Consider the following 16,860-nt stretch of genomic DNA (forward strand, 5'->3'; position numbering starts at 1 on the left):
TCTCCTGATCCATCAGGCCTTATTGACCAGCTGGTGGGGGAGGATTTTAGAGAGGTTAAGAAAGTGCAGAGACCACCCTCCAGAGGTATTTCACACTGGGTATCAATTCAACAGGGGCGGCTGTGGCGATAGGAATGTAAAACATGCTCACAGGATCAGTGAGTGTGTATGTGTTTGCGTGTGTGTGTCTGTGTGTTTTTGCTTATGTGTATAGATGTGTGTGAGCGAGTGAGTGATTCAGCGCGTCGGTAAGCAAGTGAGTGTGCGTCCAGTATGTGTATTTGTACAGAGTAGGGCTGGAAGTACATGGCAGCTCCAGAAAGCTCTCGTGTTAACGCCACCGAGTGGACACCACGCTGCTCGTGTGCTTTGGATTTTCTCCATGTTTTCGCTTGAAATATTTTCGCCATAATGTTGGAACTGAAAGGAAACCGCAAAGAAAATAGTTGTTTTGGAAGTGGCTTTAAATGTCACGGGTCACGTAATTAGCCACGGCTTTTATGTTTCTGTTTGACTTGTGCTGTTGATTCACTGGGAGTGCTGAAGTGAGCCTTTCTCTCAAGGCCTAGAATTAGTTTTGCCTGGCTTATTATTTGACTTGGAGAAGCCCCAGTCTGCAGAGTGTGGGCCTGACCACGGTGTGGCTCCACACCAAGCCTGGGCCTCGCCAGCAGCCTCCTCAGAGGCTCCCCCTGGCCTTCCCCCTGCTCAGAGGCTGTTGAGGCCCTCATAGGATGTACTCTAACCACGCTCGTTAAAGGGACGATGGAGCGTTGACTTAATTTGGTGAATTGGCTTAATTGATTTCTTATTAGGTTGATGAAGGCATTCTTCGCCTCTCCATCTCTCTCTCTCTTGCTTTTACACATTTACGTTGAGCATTTGCCTATATCCAACAATCCAGTACTGGAAGTACACAGTTGTAACAGTATTGCAGAGGTTAGTGCCAAGGAGCGCTCTGTGCTTAACTAGACACAATAACATAATCCCTTCTACGATATTTCTACTACAAGAATTCTCAAAGACAAAGATTGAACAAAATAGTTCTGGTAATCCACATGGCCCGTCACCCACACACACATAAACACTTCACACACACAGGCTGTCTGCCCTAACTTTTACAGTTCATCCACATGACCATAAAACACTTAACGCTGCCGGCCTTATGACATGTAGTGAAAATCATCAAGAGTCTCTCTCTCTCATAGACTGAGGTGGCATGACGCTGTCTCAGAGACCTGGTTGTGCTTGCAGTGTGTTTGAGCCACGGCATGAGGACACAGTGTGACCTCTCCGGCCTTCCCCTCTCGATGCAGTCCCCTAAGCCTCTTAGCCCAGTATGGGTCAACAGGGGAGTCACCGGAACTCCTAGAAGGCAGACCTCAGGCACACACGCACACACGTACACATCTTCTGCTGGTTTCTTCTAGGAACGGCAGCCTAAGAAGAGCTCTCACTGGCCTGTGATGTTCTATCACAAGTGACTAAGCCCGTCTGCATCCGGCTGCGGTGTTAACGATTAGACTCATGACAGCATATGTTGTTTATCCAACTGCCATGTGCCTTGTTCTACTGCATGTTACTAGCCTTAGCAGAGCCACGTATTCAACTAATTGACAAAATGTTCAGTTTTAAAGTCAATGGAAATTATATATATATTTTTTTTTTTAAGATGGTCATTGGCTGTTCAACCCGAAGCCCAATTTGCACTGAACTGCCTGCCATATTCCCTTTTCCCAAGTCTAGAATGATTCCAAACAACATATCAAAGGGCTGTTGAGCTCTCTAGGGTGGGGGGTGTGCTGGTGCCTATATAAATAGGCTAGGTGTAGCCAGAGCAGAGAGTAACCTATGTGAACCAATCAGGGCTGTGGGCCACACCACGTCCTGCTGGGTCTGTTTGTGTTTCCCCGAGAACACTCTGAAGATTAATGAGCCTAGCCAGCCTGACCTAGCTCCTCCTCCCCAGCCCCCGGCATCCAGCTCTCGTTCCCCAGCCAGGGCAGCCCCGGGGCCGGGCTGGGGGTCAGGGCTCACCCAGAGAGAGGGGGGTCCTGGGAGAGAGAGAAGCTCAGCGTGTAAACAAGGCTCCAGAGCAGTACGGTCTTTCTAGCTGCTAACTGACCTCATAGCCTCCAACGCTTCAAGCTGAAGGCCTGAACACTGGGGGCTTTATGGAGGGGCTCTCTGCCTGGCTGATGGCCCCTCCCACAGCCCCAGGGACTGTCTCCTCTCCTCCAGCCCGTGTAGACGCAACACGTTGGTTCCACTGCTCTGTTTGACCCCAGCGGCTCCCCATACATCTGTTCCAACCCTATATGGGATCATCCAGGTTCAGGCAGAACGCGGAGACCAGAACAGTCCGGGTGAATTGAGTCAAGCTGACAGAACGCAGATAGACGTGGTTGCCATGAACACTCCTCCCTGCTGCACACCACAGAGCGCCTTTCAGTAAGCCGGAGCTGGAAAGTGAAACACTCAATCACACACCCTGAAACACAAACCAACCCGGACCAATAATTGGTTTCAGAGAAAGTCAATGTTTTTTTTAAACCAAATAAGTGTGGTGTTTCCGGGTCTGGGTGTTTTTCTCAGGTGCACGTGTTGCCAGGCCTAATTTCAGCTTTTCAGTCCAAGGTGAGTTGGGAACGATGAGTGCTCTCCAACACTCCTCTCCCACGCACCTTAAATCTCTCTCTCTCTCCCTCACTCTCTCTCTCCCTCCCTCCTCTCTCTCTCTCTCTCTCTCTCTCTCTCTCTCTCTCTCTCTCTCTCTCTCTCTCTCCCTCCCTCCCTCTCTCTCTCTCTCTCTCTCTCTCTCTCTCTCTCTGTCTCTCCCTCCCTCTCTCTCTCTCTCTCTCTCTGTTTCTCTTGCTCTCTCGGTCTCTCTCTCCCTCTGTGAGTCGTCTCTTTTCCCTCAACATTAATGCTGGTGTGTGACGCAAGCCTGGGGAGGGGGGGGGGGGGGGCTGGGTGGGTTCACACCAACTGTGGTCGGGGCTGGCCAGGCGTCTTAGGTGCCAATGAAAGGACTGTTTCTGCTTTCTTCTCATGGGGCTGCCCTCGTTCTCTAAATTAACGGTGGCATCGGTGACTGTGTGTGTGTGTGTGTGTGAGTGTGTGTGGAGGGGGAGCGCAGGAGTTGCCATCTTGCCGTCACAGACCTTTGCCAAGCACAACATTCCAACAGTGGTGGATTGTGTAGGACTAGGTTTTATTTTTTCTCCCAAAAGGAAACCCTCCACCTCCTTCTTTCAACCAACCCCTCACCTGCCTGATGACCATGTCAGCCTGGGAGCCGAGCCGGGCCAGGCTGGCCCACACCTCTGCTCGATCCGGAGGCGTTGGCATTTTTTGCCTCCAGGTTTTGTACTGGAGCCCAGAACCACAGCTTCACCAATAAAAGGTGCATTTAAAGACATGGTAGACCTCTTAGACTGGGGTGAGGATCATGTCAGCTACTTTGATTTTCAGGTGCTCTATTCACGCCAGTTTTTTTTTGCTGATGCTGTGGCACATTGAGTTTGAGGTTGACGATCTTCTTTCACGTCAGCTCTTGTTCACTCATTTCTTTCCACCTCCGTGTTCTGTCTCACACGCTCGTGTCTCAAACACGCTTGTGTCTCAAAAACGCTCGTGAGCTCTCGCACGCTTGTGTTTCAAACACGTGTCCTTCTCTTTCTGGTCGCCATGACTTGTTATTCGATTTGCTTTGGAATGGAAAAGGCTATAAGGTCAGAGATTATGGTCTGCATAAGGGATATCAGAGCTAATTGTGCAGATGTGGGTATCCTTGTTAACCTAAAAACAGCAGCAGGGGGAAAATATGAGAGGGTATTAGTGGAGAACATGAGAGGACCTGGTTGGAGGCCAGAGTTCCAGATGAATCTCCAGCAGCACTGCCAGAACCTGCCGGCTGGCCCAGACCTGAGCTTCTAAACTCTTGAAGCCTGACATTTAGATTCCCTCCAAAAATGTTACAGTTGGAAATTCTGAAATGTTCCTCTATTTTTCTTTCCCTATCTCTCTCTCACTCTTTCTCTTTCTGTCTCTCTGTATTGTCTCAGCTGGTTGGCTACAGCGAGAAGCCTGTCAACCTGCAGATGTTCATCGGGACAGCGGACGACCGCTACCTAAGACCGCACGCCTTTTACCAGGTGCATCGGATCACAGGGAAAACAGTTGCCACTGCCAGCCAGGAAATCATCATCTCCAGCACAAAAGTTCTTGAAATTCCTCTCCTACCAGAAAACAATATGTTGGCCAGGTAGGTGTCACATCCACTTCAGACATAAATTACCCAGCTGTGATCCTACTGCCTTGGAAGCCCCTCCAGAATAAAAATAACTAAATGTATTATACAGGGTCATAATGTCCTCCATCGGGGATTTTATTGATTTGTAATTCAAACCAACAGGAGACTAGGCTCAGCAGGAAAATGTGAGGATTTCCCACAGAGGAGAATACGTTCCATTTCCATATTTATGAGTCTGCTTCGCCTAAAGTTTATATTTCTCCGGTTTTATTTCATATGAATTCAAAGGGAAGGATTTTCTGGGACTTTTCACATTTACCACAACAATAAATCATATTTACAACATTCGTAATTTGCCACTGATATTTCTTCACAAGAGTGTAGTTACTTCGTAGGTTTGTTTTTACAACTGTCAGCCCTTTGCTAATTTCCAATTTCTCCAATATTAGCCAGTGGAGTGTGGGGTGCCAGCATTTCCTAACTCTCCCTGCTCTGCTCTTGCAGTATTGACTGTGCTGGCATCCTGAAGCTCCGGAACTCCGACATTGAGCTCCGGAAGGGCGAAACAGACATCGGGCGGAAGAACACTCGTGTTCGGGTGGTGTTCCGTGTGCACATCCCCCAGCCCAACGGGAAGGTGCTGTCTCTGCAGGCTTCCTCCGTCCCTGTCGAGTGCTGTGAGTTTTTGCATCCGGGCCTCACGCATACACACACATACACACACATCCACGTACACACACTATCACATTCTGACGAGACTGCATGCTGATCTACTCTGCCACCACAGCTCAGCGCTCAGCCCAGGAGCTTCCCCAGGTGGAGAAGTCCAACTTGACCAGCTGCCTTGTCAGTGGGGGAGAGGAGATGGTCATCACCGGCTCCAACTTCTTCCCAGAGTCAAAGGTCATCTTCCTGGAGAAAGGCCCCGGTAAGAGACATGCCTACACAGTACCTAGTGCATTGCTCAGCTGTTGTGAGTCACAGTTCCGCTCTGAGGAATAGTGCAGAATAAGCTACTTGCCTCCAAAAACGCATTAAACAGTGAACACTAGGGCTAGCCTACTTATTGTTTTGCCACAGCATTAGTATTGTTGAGTGGAGAATAAAGAGTGGAATGACCTCTTTGTGTGTGAAGCTGAATTATACCTACAGTAGCTGAATCACTTGTGTCCTCACAGAGCCAAGCACGTCTTGACACCTGATTTACTGGGGGTATGGTAGTGAGGCATGTGGAAGCACCTGGGACTAGTCTCTCCCGCCCACAAGTCTGCAGGCCTGGGGAGCTTTCCACATGGTTACCCCACCTCTTATCACAGTCCCACTCTGATTAACTGATCATCCCTTTACTGACTCATGAGGAGAGTTGTGAAGTGTGGAACATTATTAGCATATGTGAACCTCCAGGAAACAATACAATACCGGTGGCCGTCAATTTAGATTTCTGTCAAGACTCACACACAGACACACACAGAGACAATCACACACACACACACACACGGATCCTTGCAGGGACAGATTTATGGTGAAGGGAAATGCGGTGTGTCAGGTGTGAAGAGAGATCACCTGCAGGGTAGACCGTAGGCTAGCATCTGGTGCTGTCTCCTCTGACGCTCCGGTCATCACACTCTCCTGCCCCCCCCCAGCCGCTTAGGACATACTGCAGCTGCTCTTTCCCTGGTCGATTCGCCCCGTAGCCTGGCTTGAAATGTACACATAGATGTAGACGTAGATATGACAGAATGGTGGCGCAATGCACACGCCATCATAAATACTTAGGTTAGACGATTACATGTTTCACATCGGGCTGCATCGCGGTCTATAATTTGGTGTCCTTTTGACAAACGTGGCTCCATCTTTCTCTTCCTTCCTTCTCGCTCTCTCGCTCTTTCGCTTTTCCGTCGCCAATAATGAAAACAAGTGGAGGCGAGTTCCAGGATGGAAACTCTGAATGGGTGGCATTTACCGAACCAGTCGCTGCCTGCCCAGGGCAACTGCAGGACGGGGGAGAAACTGAATCAAGTCAGCACAGGGAGGAAATGCAGGGGTGTTGTTACTGTACCGTCCTCAGAAGGAATTCTCTGAGCGCTCGGATGAAGAAGGCATGGAGGGAGGAGAGGGAGGAGGACTGCGAGGAATGTCTCTGAAGTCGTCTTGAGGTGCTTTTAGGGAAAGCGTGGAAGGAGCAGGTAGCGTGGCGGAGGCCTTTCCGTCGAGTCTTTTGTGTCTTTTCAGAGGCAAATGGAAACCACAGCAGGGTTAACAAAGAGCTGGAGTTGGGCAAACCCGTGTCGAAGGGGAGGAGCATTGCATGGAGAGAGAGAAAGAGAGAGAAGAGAGATAATAATGATTTGGTTCGTCCAAATGATCCTCTTCATCATCGCTAATCCATCTGCTCCCGGCAGAAACATGCTGGAGCAGAGAGAGCAGAACCATGGAAGAAAAAGGAAGAAAGGAGTTAATGACAGAGAGTTTTCCATCTTCTCTCCCAAACAGAGGACAACAGTTGAATCGCGTCATGTAGGAAACACAGACTTATTGTGGGTTGTCAATAGGCAAGGGTTTAGGGTGGGAGTGCAGAGGGTTTTGGGGGGCTTTGAGTTGATGAGCAAGAGGCCTGACAAGGATAACATCTCTGTGAAGAATAAATAATATGTGATCCTCTTGCCGACTTTAGATCCCCTATTCTAAACATGAAAGTTAATTAGATTGACAGGCTATACAAGTCTTGGTCTTGAGTCTCTCCAGGGTCCCTTTTGCAAGTAGTCAACAAACTACTCAGGGCCCTGGAGAACAGTTGGTCCAGGTGAGTCAGGCTGAGGTAAAGAGACTGTGCAGTCGTCAGTTCAGGATCCACTCCCTAGCTCAGAAAAGCAGGCCTTCTCACAGTTAAACACCATAACATCCATCCTGGCTCCCCTCCTGCCTCATCCCTTCATGATGCCCTCTTTGTATTCGCTCCCTTCAGGTGAGAAAGGGAAACTCGGGGTGGTGAGGAAGGGATATTAAAGAAGCATTGTTTTGAGAGGGAAAAAGTAGTTGTCATTTCAGAAAGGACCAGACCAGACCTGACCAGAGTACTTTTAGTAGAGTCTTGATGAAGGTGGTGGTTTACACAAGGTAAACACCGCCTGAATAAAGTAACATCTAATATTCCAATCATTATGTGTTTTTGCCTCTCAGACAAAACATCTAAAAGCTCGTTTATTACAACTCAACTGATTTTTCCTCTCTGTTTTGGTGGTTATTACAACACAATAGGTGCAGTATTATTTCAGTACATATTTTGTCAGACGGGGTGTGGGACACCATTCCTGTTTGAGCTTGTTTTCTGACTGCAGCGCATGTGGGGCCCTCTTGCTCTCACCTGTTTAATGTCAACATGAGCCGCAAGAAAATACATTGTGCTGAAGTCGGTCCGAGAGGCACCCAAGGTCATTCACTCATTACTGAAAAGCTGCCTGGCTCTATGTGAGCGAGAACCTCACTGTGCACTTCAGAGGGAGCTAATCCACTACAGGATTACTGGTATATGGACTCCTGTTATAACACTAACCTTAAACCCAGTAACATCTTAGAGCCACTTGAGGGCGAAGGCAGGCACAGTGACTTAATGGCGATCGTAAGGATGTGGGACTGCACAGTATAGATGTGGCGAGTCTTATCTGCGTGTGGAGCCGAGAGAGACCTCTGGGGCTGGAGCAGGTGTGGGACGGCTGTGTGTGGAGATGGGGGAGAGAGAGAGAGAGAGAGAGAGAGAGAGAGAGAGAGAGAGAGAGAGAGAGAGAGAGAGAGAGAGAGAGAGAGAGAGAGCTTACGTCCGAGTGGGAAGGCAGCTCTCACAGGTGCAGAGATGTGATCAGGGCTGTCACGTCACGCTAGGGCCACACACAAACACAGAGGCGTATTTACAAATGAATGGGAGGCGGTTGCAGTTGTTGTGCCATGGAACAAAAGGGGGATGATTGCATAAGTGGTTGCAGCGGCTGGATTATTGTATGATGGGATGGCAGTGGCGAGGATGGGGATTCCTGTCTCGGGGCCAGTGTTTCCCCAGAATGTTATTCTCCCGACTGCTTTCTGAAGGGCTGCCTTAAGATGTCTGGCCAGATAATTAGGTCTGTTGTAGGAGAACTGGAAAATGATGGGATATTTCCTTGCCAGAAACCTGGCAGGCATTCTAAAATAAATAATAAAATAATTGTTATTCCACTCGTCTCCTCATAATTCTTACCAGGCAAGACAAACAGCAGGATATTTAGAGTTTGATTTCTATTTAATAGCTGTAAAAATATTCTCCCCAGGGTTGCTGGGCTCATAAAAATGACATCATAGGATGTCTCAGGTCCCCTCAGAACAAATGAATATCCTATGCTTTCGGAAGCTTCTGTGGTTCCTAAGTCCTGTCCGTTTGAATAGAGTGCACACTCCAACGTGATCATTCGATAAAATAGACCCCAGAGAAAACAACTCCAGATGAAGGAAATGGCTAAACAGAGTAGTAGACCAGATTGGAAGATGTGGCTGGATTATAAAATCATTGAACGTCCTCCTAATGACGTGTGGCTCATGTGGAGGTGTACGTATTGAGCTCCACGATGAATTGTCAGGTTTTTCCCTTTCAGCTTCAGCTGCTCTGTGATCCATCAGTTTCATGGCCCAGTGAGAGGTCTGCATTTCCCATACAGGAGAAGCCCCTGTCCCTTTATGCATGTCTAAGAGACTTATTTAAGATGTACACAGAATTATTATTCAGAGTACTGCAATTTATATCCCCCCAGATGGACGCTGATGCGAAGTCCAAGAGCTGACAATTCAATTTAGGGAGGAACTGATGAGCTCCTCGGTGTCACAGTCATCTGCTCGATCCATTTGTCTGTTTTTGCGGAGGAGGGAGGCCTGTCTCCAATAGAAGTCCTCATGGGCGCCTCGGTTCACTCATCATGCGAAAAGCAGACAAAGACCTTTTCTGGCTAGCCTGCATCCAAGCGTAGATCCAATGATGTCCGCTTTGGTCTTTGGCTTCAGTGTATCGGTCAAGTGTGTTTTACTCATCTGTCATGTCTCATCTCTGCTCTACTAGATGGAAGACCACAGTGGGAAGTTGAGGCCAAGATCATTCGTGAAAAAAGTCAAGGAGTAAGTTTTAAAAAATTATTTTTTTAGTCCAGCAATGCTGAAGCAATACTGTGGTGTATTATTCTATCTGCTGCATACACAGTAGGCTTAGCCTAACCTTCATACCCCCATAGCCCTCATCATCCTAACCCTGTATTGACGGTGTGTTCAACCTGTTTCTGCCAGTCAAGCATCGTGGTGGAGGTCCCGCCCTACCACAGCAAGACGGTGACCTCGTCCGTGCAGGTGCAGTTCTACGTGTGCAACGGGAAGCGCAAGCGGAGCCAATCGCATCGCTTCACCTTTCTGTCAGGTGAACACCGTGCACGCGGAGCTCCAAGGCTTCATGTTTTGGGTTTTTAGCCAATCACAGAGCAGAGGTTTCCAGGAGCCGCAGTGATAAAGGTCCAATTGTAAACTCTGGCTCATCTGACGTCTCCACTCGCTTCCCAGGGTGGTTAGAGTGAGTTTGAGTGGAAGCAGAGGCAAACACGGAAAGCAGCGCACGCCATGCTGTCATCTGATTGGCTGTGCTAACCACGTTTTAGCTCTCCCCTTCCAGTTTGCATGGCTGTGGTTTAAAATGGGCACCTTGACGAACAGTTACACCCGCACCTGCCAGCTGTTCATGTTAAGCAACTGTAAACTTTGTAATCAAGCCCTTTTTCCGGCGTGGATTCATCTAAGTTGTCGGTATGCAAATGCACGCTGTCCAGGAAACTTTGACCACACTCAGACCAAGGATTGTGGTTTCCGTAAACAGTCGTCTCTGTTCAGTATATTTTTGACATTTGGATTCCCTAATGGTTTTTGATTACGCTTAATTTCTTCCCCGTTATGTGATATTGTTATTGTTTTCACAAAGAGTCAAACCGAAAACAGCGTTGGCGGAATATAATGACATGTGAGCATTTTTGTCCCCGGTCTCCAGCCCTGAGATATACCGCATGAGTGTGTATATAGGATGTGTGTGTGCGCGCATGTTTCTGTGTAAATGTACGCATGTGGCCCCAGCCCCTCCACCCACCACCCTTTCTCCGTTTGCAGCGCGCCCACTCATCATGCACTTCCTGTTTTCCCCGCTCACAGACCAGGACAGCCAATCAGAGCGCTGCACAGGAAGCACACTGCCAGCGTAGCTAGGACGCTGACACTACTATTGTTACCACGGACACCACAATCTTAATTGTGGCAAACAGCCAGGATGCCGATCGGCGTGTCCGCCCCCGCACCGTGGGATGTCGGGGCACAGCCTAATTCTGCTCCCTTCTCAGAGGGGAAATGTGAGCGAAAGTAGTAGAGTAGATGTCTCTGTTCAGTATGGATAGGCGTAACGCTCTGGGGCATTAACGCCAATTAAACTTTGTAACATAAAAGACCCATTGGGGACAACTAGCCAATAACGAGAAAAGAAACCGTGTTTTTGCCTCTTTGCTAAACTTTGATCAGAAAAGCGATGGGAGTGAGGCTCGGCGCTGCGGCGCTGGAGACTGGTTTGTCTTGGTGGTTGTGAGTCGGGCTGGAGGGCGTTCTGCTTTTCCTCATGCAGCCCTGCGTATGGTGGCACTGAAACAGCAACATATGCTCCCCTCGACTCTGAGCTGGCCCAATCAAAATCAAACCCTTGTCACAAGGCAGCAGATTGGGAAATAGGTTACTAGGCTCCGTGTGGGTGGGAGCTGATATAAGGAATGCCCCGGTTTTATTATAAGGATATTTCGTTTACGTTCCTTTTACCGACTCTGCTTTGAATACTTGAAATGAGACAATATCTTGACTTTGTAAATAGCAAGTCTGGGATTGATTATTGAACTGTTGTCAGATTGACATTAACAGGAAATGATTAGAACATTACTGATTACTATCTTGTTTCATGGAAATCAGTTGTTGTGATCATTATGCACACATTCATTCACAATGACAGATCTAGACGATTGTATGATAAAAAAACGAATTAACCCCGCCCCTCTCTCTGTCTTTCTCTTTCTTTCCCCTTCCAGTCCTAGTAAAGCAGGAGCTCAGAGAAGATATGGACGCCCCTGCTGTGCCCCCCATGTCCATGTCCATGCCCCATCCTGCCAGCCTTGTCCGCACCCAGCTGCCTTCCCCTGAGCAGGGACACCCGCCGGACAGCCTTCTGTCCAGCTCCCCTCGCGGCCTGGCCCCAGGCCCCGGCCCCAACCTGCTCCCCCTGCAGTCCTCCTGCCCTCCCATGGGCTCTCCATCCTTCCAGCACCTGCCCCACCTCCAGGGCCGCAGCCTCCACACGCCTCCAGACTGTCACATGACATTTCACCCCGGCTCCTCCGCCCCTCCCCTCAGACCCGCCTACCAGCCTATGCACAGCCACGTCCACGGGCACAACATGCCCTACAACGGTCAACCCAGTCTTCCCATGAACACCGGTGCCCCCCAGGGCTACGAGAGGATGCCTTTCCAACAGGACCCTCCCCCCCCTCACCCCATGGGGCTGAGTATGGTGTACCATCCCCCTCCCTCCTCCAACTCCCCCACCGCCCCCAGCCCAAACCCCAACAGCGCACCAAGCCAGCCTCCGACCCACTCGTCCCCTCACCTGCACACACTGGGCTACCACTGCCCCAACCCGGCCCAAGTTCCCTCCCCCAGCCACCCCCTGGGACAGCCCTCCCCTCAGCTGCAGCGCGCCATGGGTTACCACCCCATTGGGAAGAGATCCGCCTCCTGCCCCACCCCATCCAACGCCCCGCCCCGAATGGTCCCCTCGCCCCACTCCGGCCCATCCTCCCCCCAGCTGCACCAGCTGCCCTACCAGTCACCCACCTCGCCCTCCCCCACGGGCAGCCCCCTGGGGCCGCTGCAGCACTCAGGCCAGCCCTCCCCCCAGGCCAGCAGCCCGGTCATGGCCAGCCTGTCTCCAGTAGGGCCCCTAGGGCACCCCCCGCTGGACTCCCAGGGCCCCTTCCCTCCTGCTCCGGAGGAGGAGAACGTGAACATCAAGCAAGAGCCTGAAGAGAGGGAGCCCACGTTCCGCTCCATAGGGCTGCAGGACATCACTCTGGATGATGGTGAGACACTACCTCCTCTGTCTGGCTGAGTCGCTCTGCGTCTCTGCGTCTCTGCTTTGTCTGCTCTCCTGTTGTTACTCACTCTTTTTTTTTTCCTGCGTTGGTTCACTTGGAGGTAAATATAGAGCACCATATACCATTAATCTACATTTCTGGATGAAAGGTTGAAGGGAACACATGTGATACGGCCTGATGATAAGCTAATTTGAGGTAAACCTATACTCCACCATACTTGCTGTATTCCCCAGGGTAAAATGATCACTCATTAAAGTGATTGTATTTCAGCCACCATTTGAAGAGGCTGTCGTGTACACAGGGTTATACAGTGTATATCCGTGCGGTCGTATTGAATATCATAGCACAATAGGCTAATGACTACCGCATTAGAGGCCTCATCACAAATCGCTTTATCTCCAGAGTTAGGAGATTAATTACACGTTGTCTTTAGCTCCTTAGGATGGAGGGAATATTGCATCAGCAGGGCCACTCCGAAAGCACTGTCATGTTTGGACCACAGAGACCACAGTTGTTAGCTGCAGTAATTGCAGTGTGTGCGTGGTGCGTGTGGTTGTCTGCGAGAGAGACAGAAGGAGAGTGTTTTCTCTGTTGACGCAAATCTGTGTACAGACAAAGCCTTTGCCTTGCTAATTAGGAAGCCAGAGGTCTTGTTGACTAAAGCACTGTAACAAGATGACCCAAGGAGGGGAGTCAATCACATTGGGGCTTTTCTGGACGAAAATCCTCCCTCAGCAAGAAGCACATGAAACAAATCTCAATTCCTCATTTTCAGTCTAGTTTGCACTCTGCCATGCAAAGCCATTCCTACATTTGCAAAATCCAGGTCGCGTAGTCAAATGAGCAGGCAAATGGCACTTGGTTAATGAACAGCCTGGAGTGGCCGCGTCAGGACGGGCAATATTGTGCTCTAGCAAGGGTCAGGCTAATTAACACAGCCCATTATCAATAAGCCATGTGTGAAAGGCCAACTACCGGGGAGTACACGAGCGTAATGCAAATGCATACGCTCTCACGCACACAGTTATGCACACGCCATCAAAAAGGTTTCTTTCAACTTTCCGTTTCAGTATCGATCACGTACCCCGCTCACACCTTTTCTCTCATCGTCCTCCCCCCCCCTTTTTTTCACATGCATACACATTGCATCCACACACACTCTTGCACACACACACGCGCACACACTTTCAAAAGTTGCTCTCTCGCTGCCTCGGTCTGTCCCCGAGACGCAACCCGAGAAAACGACGAGAAAAAAGTGTTTGAGAAAGTTCTGACTGACACAGATCAGCCGGGATTAGGAGCTCCCCCAGAGCCAGGGTTATAAATAGCATCCGTGTCACTCTGCCTCTGTAGGCCCTGTTATGAAGCATTTCAGAGTCCCCTAACAGAGTTTTATCGGGTCAGAGCGGCACCTTAAATAGACCAGACTACAGCTCAGCACACAGTCTGGAAAGCTCATCTCCATATCATCATTGTAGCCCTGTTAATGATTCATGGACTGTGTTCCCGTCAGTGTGGATGTGTGCTGAGCCTACCTGGGTTAAAGAGTCTTAAGGGGCTGTCGTGAAAGGCGTCTTGGTTGAGCGCCATTCCTTAGCATGGCCGCCGTTCTGTCGTGTCACCTACAAAGACCCCTGACAGCGAGAACATATGCCACGTCACTGTGAAAAAGTGCTGCGACGAGCTAGCAGATGGTCTCGGTGACGTGGTCTGGGGACCACGCGGGAGGTGTGCACGCACGCTCGCTCACACGTGCCCGGGTACAGGTGGAAGAGTGCACGTGCAGCCCAGGAAGGTTCACAGACTGACATGTGGATGGGCGAGTTTAGGATCCCATCCGACTGTATGGGGTCTTATTTAAGACCGTACAGTAGATTGTAATTGGCTTTACCCTGCTGTACACTACTTCTGTTTACCATGAAGGAATTAAGGATGTCTGGCCTATGGCATTGTGTCCTCACAGAGTCTAACCCTTGGCCCTGTAGGAGGAGCAGGGGCTGTAGCCTATTACATTTAGTCATTTAGCAGACGCTCTTATCCAGAGCGATTATTAGTGCAGTGTGGTACAGTACAGTACATGGTTAGGCCTGTTGCACTCTCCTCTCATCCCCTCTCTCCTCTCCTCTCTCTTACCCTGTCTTCTCCTCTCTCTTCTCCTCTCCTCTACTCTCTCCTCTCATCCCCTCTCCTCTCTCCTCTCATCCCCTCTGGTCTTCTCCTCTCTGTTCTCCTCTCATCCCCTCTCTCCTTTCCTCCCCTGTCTTCTTCTCTCCTCCCCTGTCTTCTCTCTTCTCTCCTCCCCTGTCTTCTCTCTCCTCTCCTCTCCTGTCTTCTCTCTCCTCTCCTGTCTTCTCTCTCCTCTCCTCTCCTGTCTTCTCTCTCCTCTCCTCCCGTCTTCTCTCTCCTCTCCTCCCCTGTCTTCTCTCTCCTCTCCTCCCGTCTTCTCTCTCCTCTCCTCCCCTGTCTTCTCTCTCCTCTCCTCCCGTCTTCTCACTCCTCTCCTCCCCTGTCTTCTCTCTCCTCTCCTCCCGTCTTCTCTCTCCTCTCCTCCCCTGTCTTCTCTCTCCTCTCCTCTCCTCTCCTGTCTTCTCTCTCCTCTCCTCCCGTCTTCTCTCTCCTCTCCTCCCCTGTCTTCTCTCTCCTCTCCTCCCGTCTTCTCACTCCTCTCCTCCTCTGTCTTCTCTCTCCTCTCCTCCCCTGTCCTCTCCTCACACTGCGGGCCTGTGAGAGCGAACACTCCTGTGAGGGTGATTAGGGCCGTCATGGCGACAGACTCTGCAGCACTCGTGGTGCCGACCTGTGTGTTTATCTAATTAATCAGCTCAGCTCGCTCTGTGTTTGCAGTGTGGGCCCACGTCGCGGCCTGCACCTTTTGTTTGCTCTCCTGCCTGGGCGCCCAGCTGCCTCCTGGAGTGAGCACGGCATTGTGGGTTAATAATAGGCAGGGCATGCTGCTCCCGCTCCACGCCAGAGAAGACTGCAACCTCTCGGCTCCGACACTGAACACGCACACACACACATATGGACCGGGGGAGGTATAAATATAAACATTCAAGTTCACCCAACATGCATTAATGCATACAAAATAGCTGGCTTAAGTGCATCACCTCAAGTAAGCAATGGCACCGCCCGCTGTAAATGACACACGCTGTCGTCACGTGCGTGTTTGCTCCCTCCGAGGCAGCGCTCTGTGCTCCCGTAAACCAGAGCATTGACACATACCTTCTCACCGGCCCATCCTGTGCACCCAGACAAACACATAGCAGTCTAAATGTAAAACACGGGTCTAATCTTGGGTCTGTAACTATCGCTCCCAAGAGAAGCACAGTTGTCAGTCGATGACTACAGAGTCACATCAGCCCCCCACTACTCTTCTGAAACCCTTCACTCTGCTTCAGCAACACAGGGGCATTTCATAATGCAATAAACTAAATATAGCCTTACTAGACACTACACACTTTGAATGTACACTTAGATTTTGTTTGGTTGTGGTGACGGAGGCCTGGTCAGATGAGGACAAGCAAGGGTCTCCCTAAGTCGCACGTTGTTTGTCTTCAACCAGCGAACGTGAGAAAGTTCTCCTCCGTGTCTCGGTTCCACTGTGGCTAGTCTTGTGACAGGGGCGAGGGCCGGGACTGAGGCTGAGATTGCATCCAGCCTGGAGTAGGAAATGAATAAAAACCTCTCATTCATCTGAAGGAAAGTTCGAAAAAAAAGAAACATTACAGCAGTAGGAAAACACAAGCCTCCACCAAATGTCGCTTGTTAAATACAATCACAAACATTCAGCCGGTCCCCCCTACTCCCCCCACGCCTCCCGAAAAACAAGGGGAAACAGGCTTTACGTCTGTCATCTTTCCATACAATTATGGACTTATGGAGAGTAATTCCGCGGCCTAGGCAGAGCCTGGCGCTCTGGCGTTGAGGTTGTGTGTTTCTGCAGCTTTTTCTTTCACGATGCTGGGCAGATGGGAAAACCCAGCGATCTCGCCACGGTGATGAGGCCAACATGTTGATGAGGCCAACATGTTGATGAGGCCAACATGTCGATGTTGATTCTCTGCTCAGGAAATGGAACAAGAACAATGTTTCATTTGTTTTATTATTAAGGGAACACCCCTCCAAACGGTTTTGAATTGGAATCCGCTGTTTATACGCACGCTTTCGCCAACAGCTATGATGAAAGCTCCTGTGTTGTTGCACTGCTACTGGAGCTGTGCTCCACTGAAAAAGAAACTGAACTGTACCACATGACACTCAACCACCTTCATCACAAACTTGTGGAGGTTTGGTATGGAAGTGACCTGGTGAACAGAGCTGGGGTGTATGTCAGGCTTCCAGAGAGACACTGTGTCTTGTCCCGGTCCCGTGGGCCACCTTGACATGCCACAGGCATCCATGTGAGTCGTCCTAGCCCACTGGGCTTAC

The 16,860-nt window shown here is 50.0% G+C and overlaps 1 protein-coding gene across 3 annotated transcripts in view; it reads left to right on the forward strand.

The window, feature by feature from the left end:
* nfatc3a (nuclear factor of activated T cells 3a) overlaps positions 1-16,860 on the forward strand; it is a 45,239-nt gene that overhangs the window by 21,039 nt on the left and 7,340 nt on the right. For 2 of the 3 annotated variants that reach the window (XM_047041901.1, XM_047041903.1), the window contains exons 4-9: positions 4,068-4,267; positions 4,760-4,932; positions 5,043-5,183; positions 9,336-9,391; positions 9,557-9,683; positions 11,371-12,417. In XM_047041901.1, coding sequence (XP_046897857.1) covers positions 4,068-4,267; positions 4,760-4,932; positions 5,043-5,183; positions 9,336-9,391; positions 9,557-9,683; positions 11,371-12,417 — 1,744 coding nt within the window. The remainder of the gene's footprint in view (positions 1-4,067; positions 4,268-4,759; positions 4,933-5,042; positions 5,184-9,335; positions 9,392-9,556; positions 9,684-11,370; positions 12,418-16,860) is intronic. The other variant, XM_047041904.1, reaches the window with a different exon arrangement.

Source organism: Hypomesus transpacificus, chromosome 19 (genome assembly GCF_021917145.1).
Source record: "Hypomesus transpacificus isolate Combined female chromosome 19, fHypTra1, whole genome shotgun sequence".
Lineage (NCBI taxonomy): Eukaryota > Metazoa > Chordata > Actinopteri > Osmeriformes > Osmeridae > Hypomesus > Hypomesus transpacificus.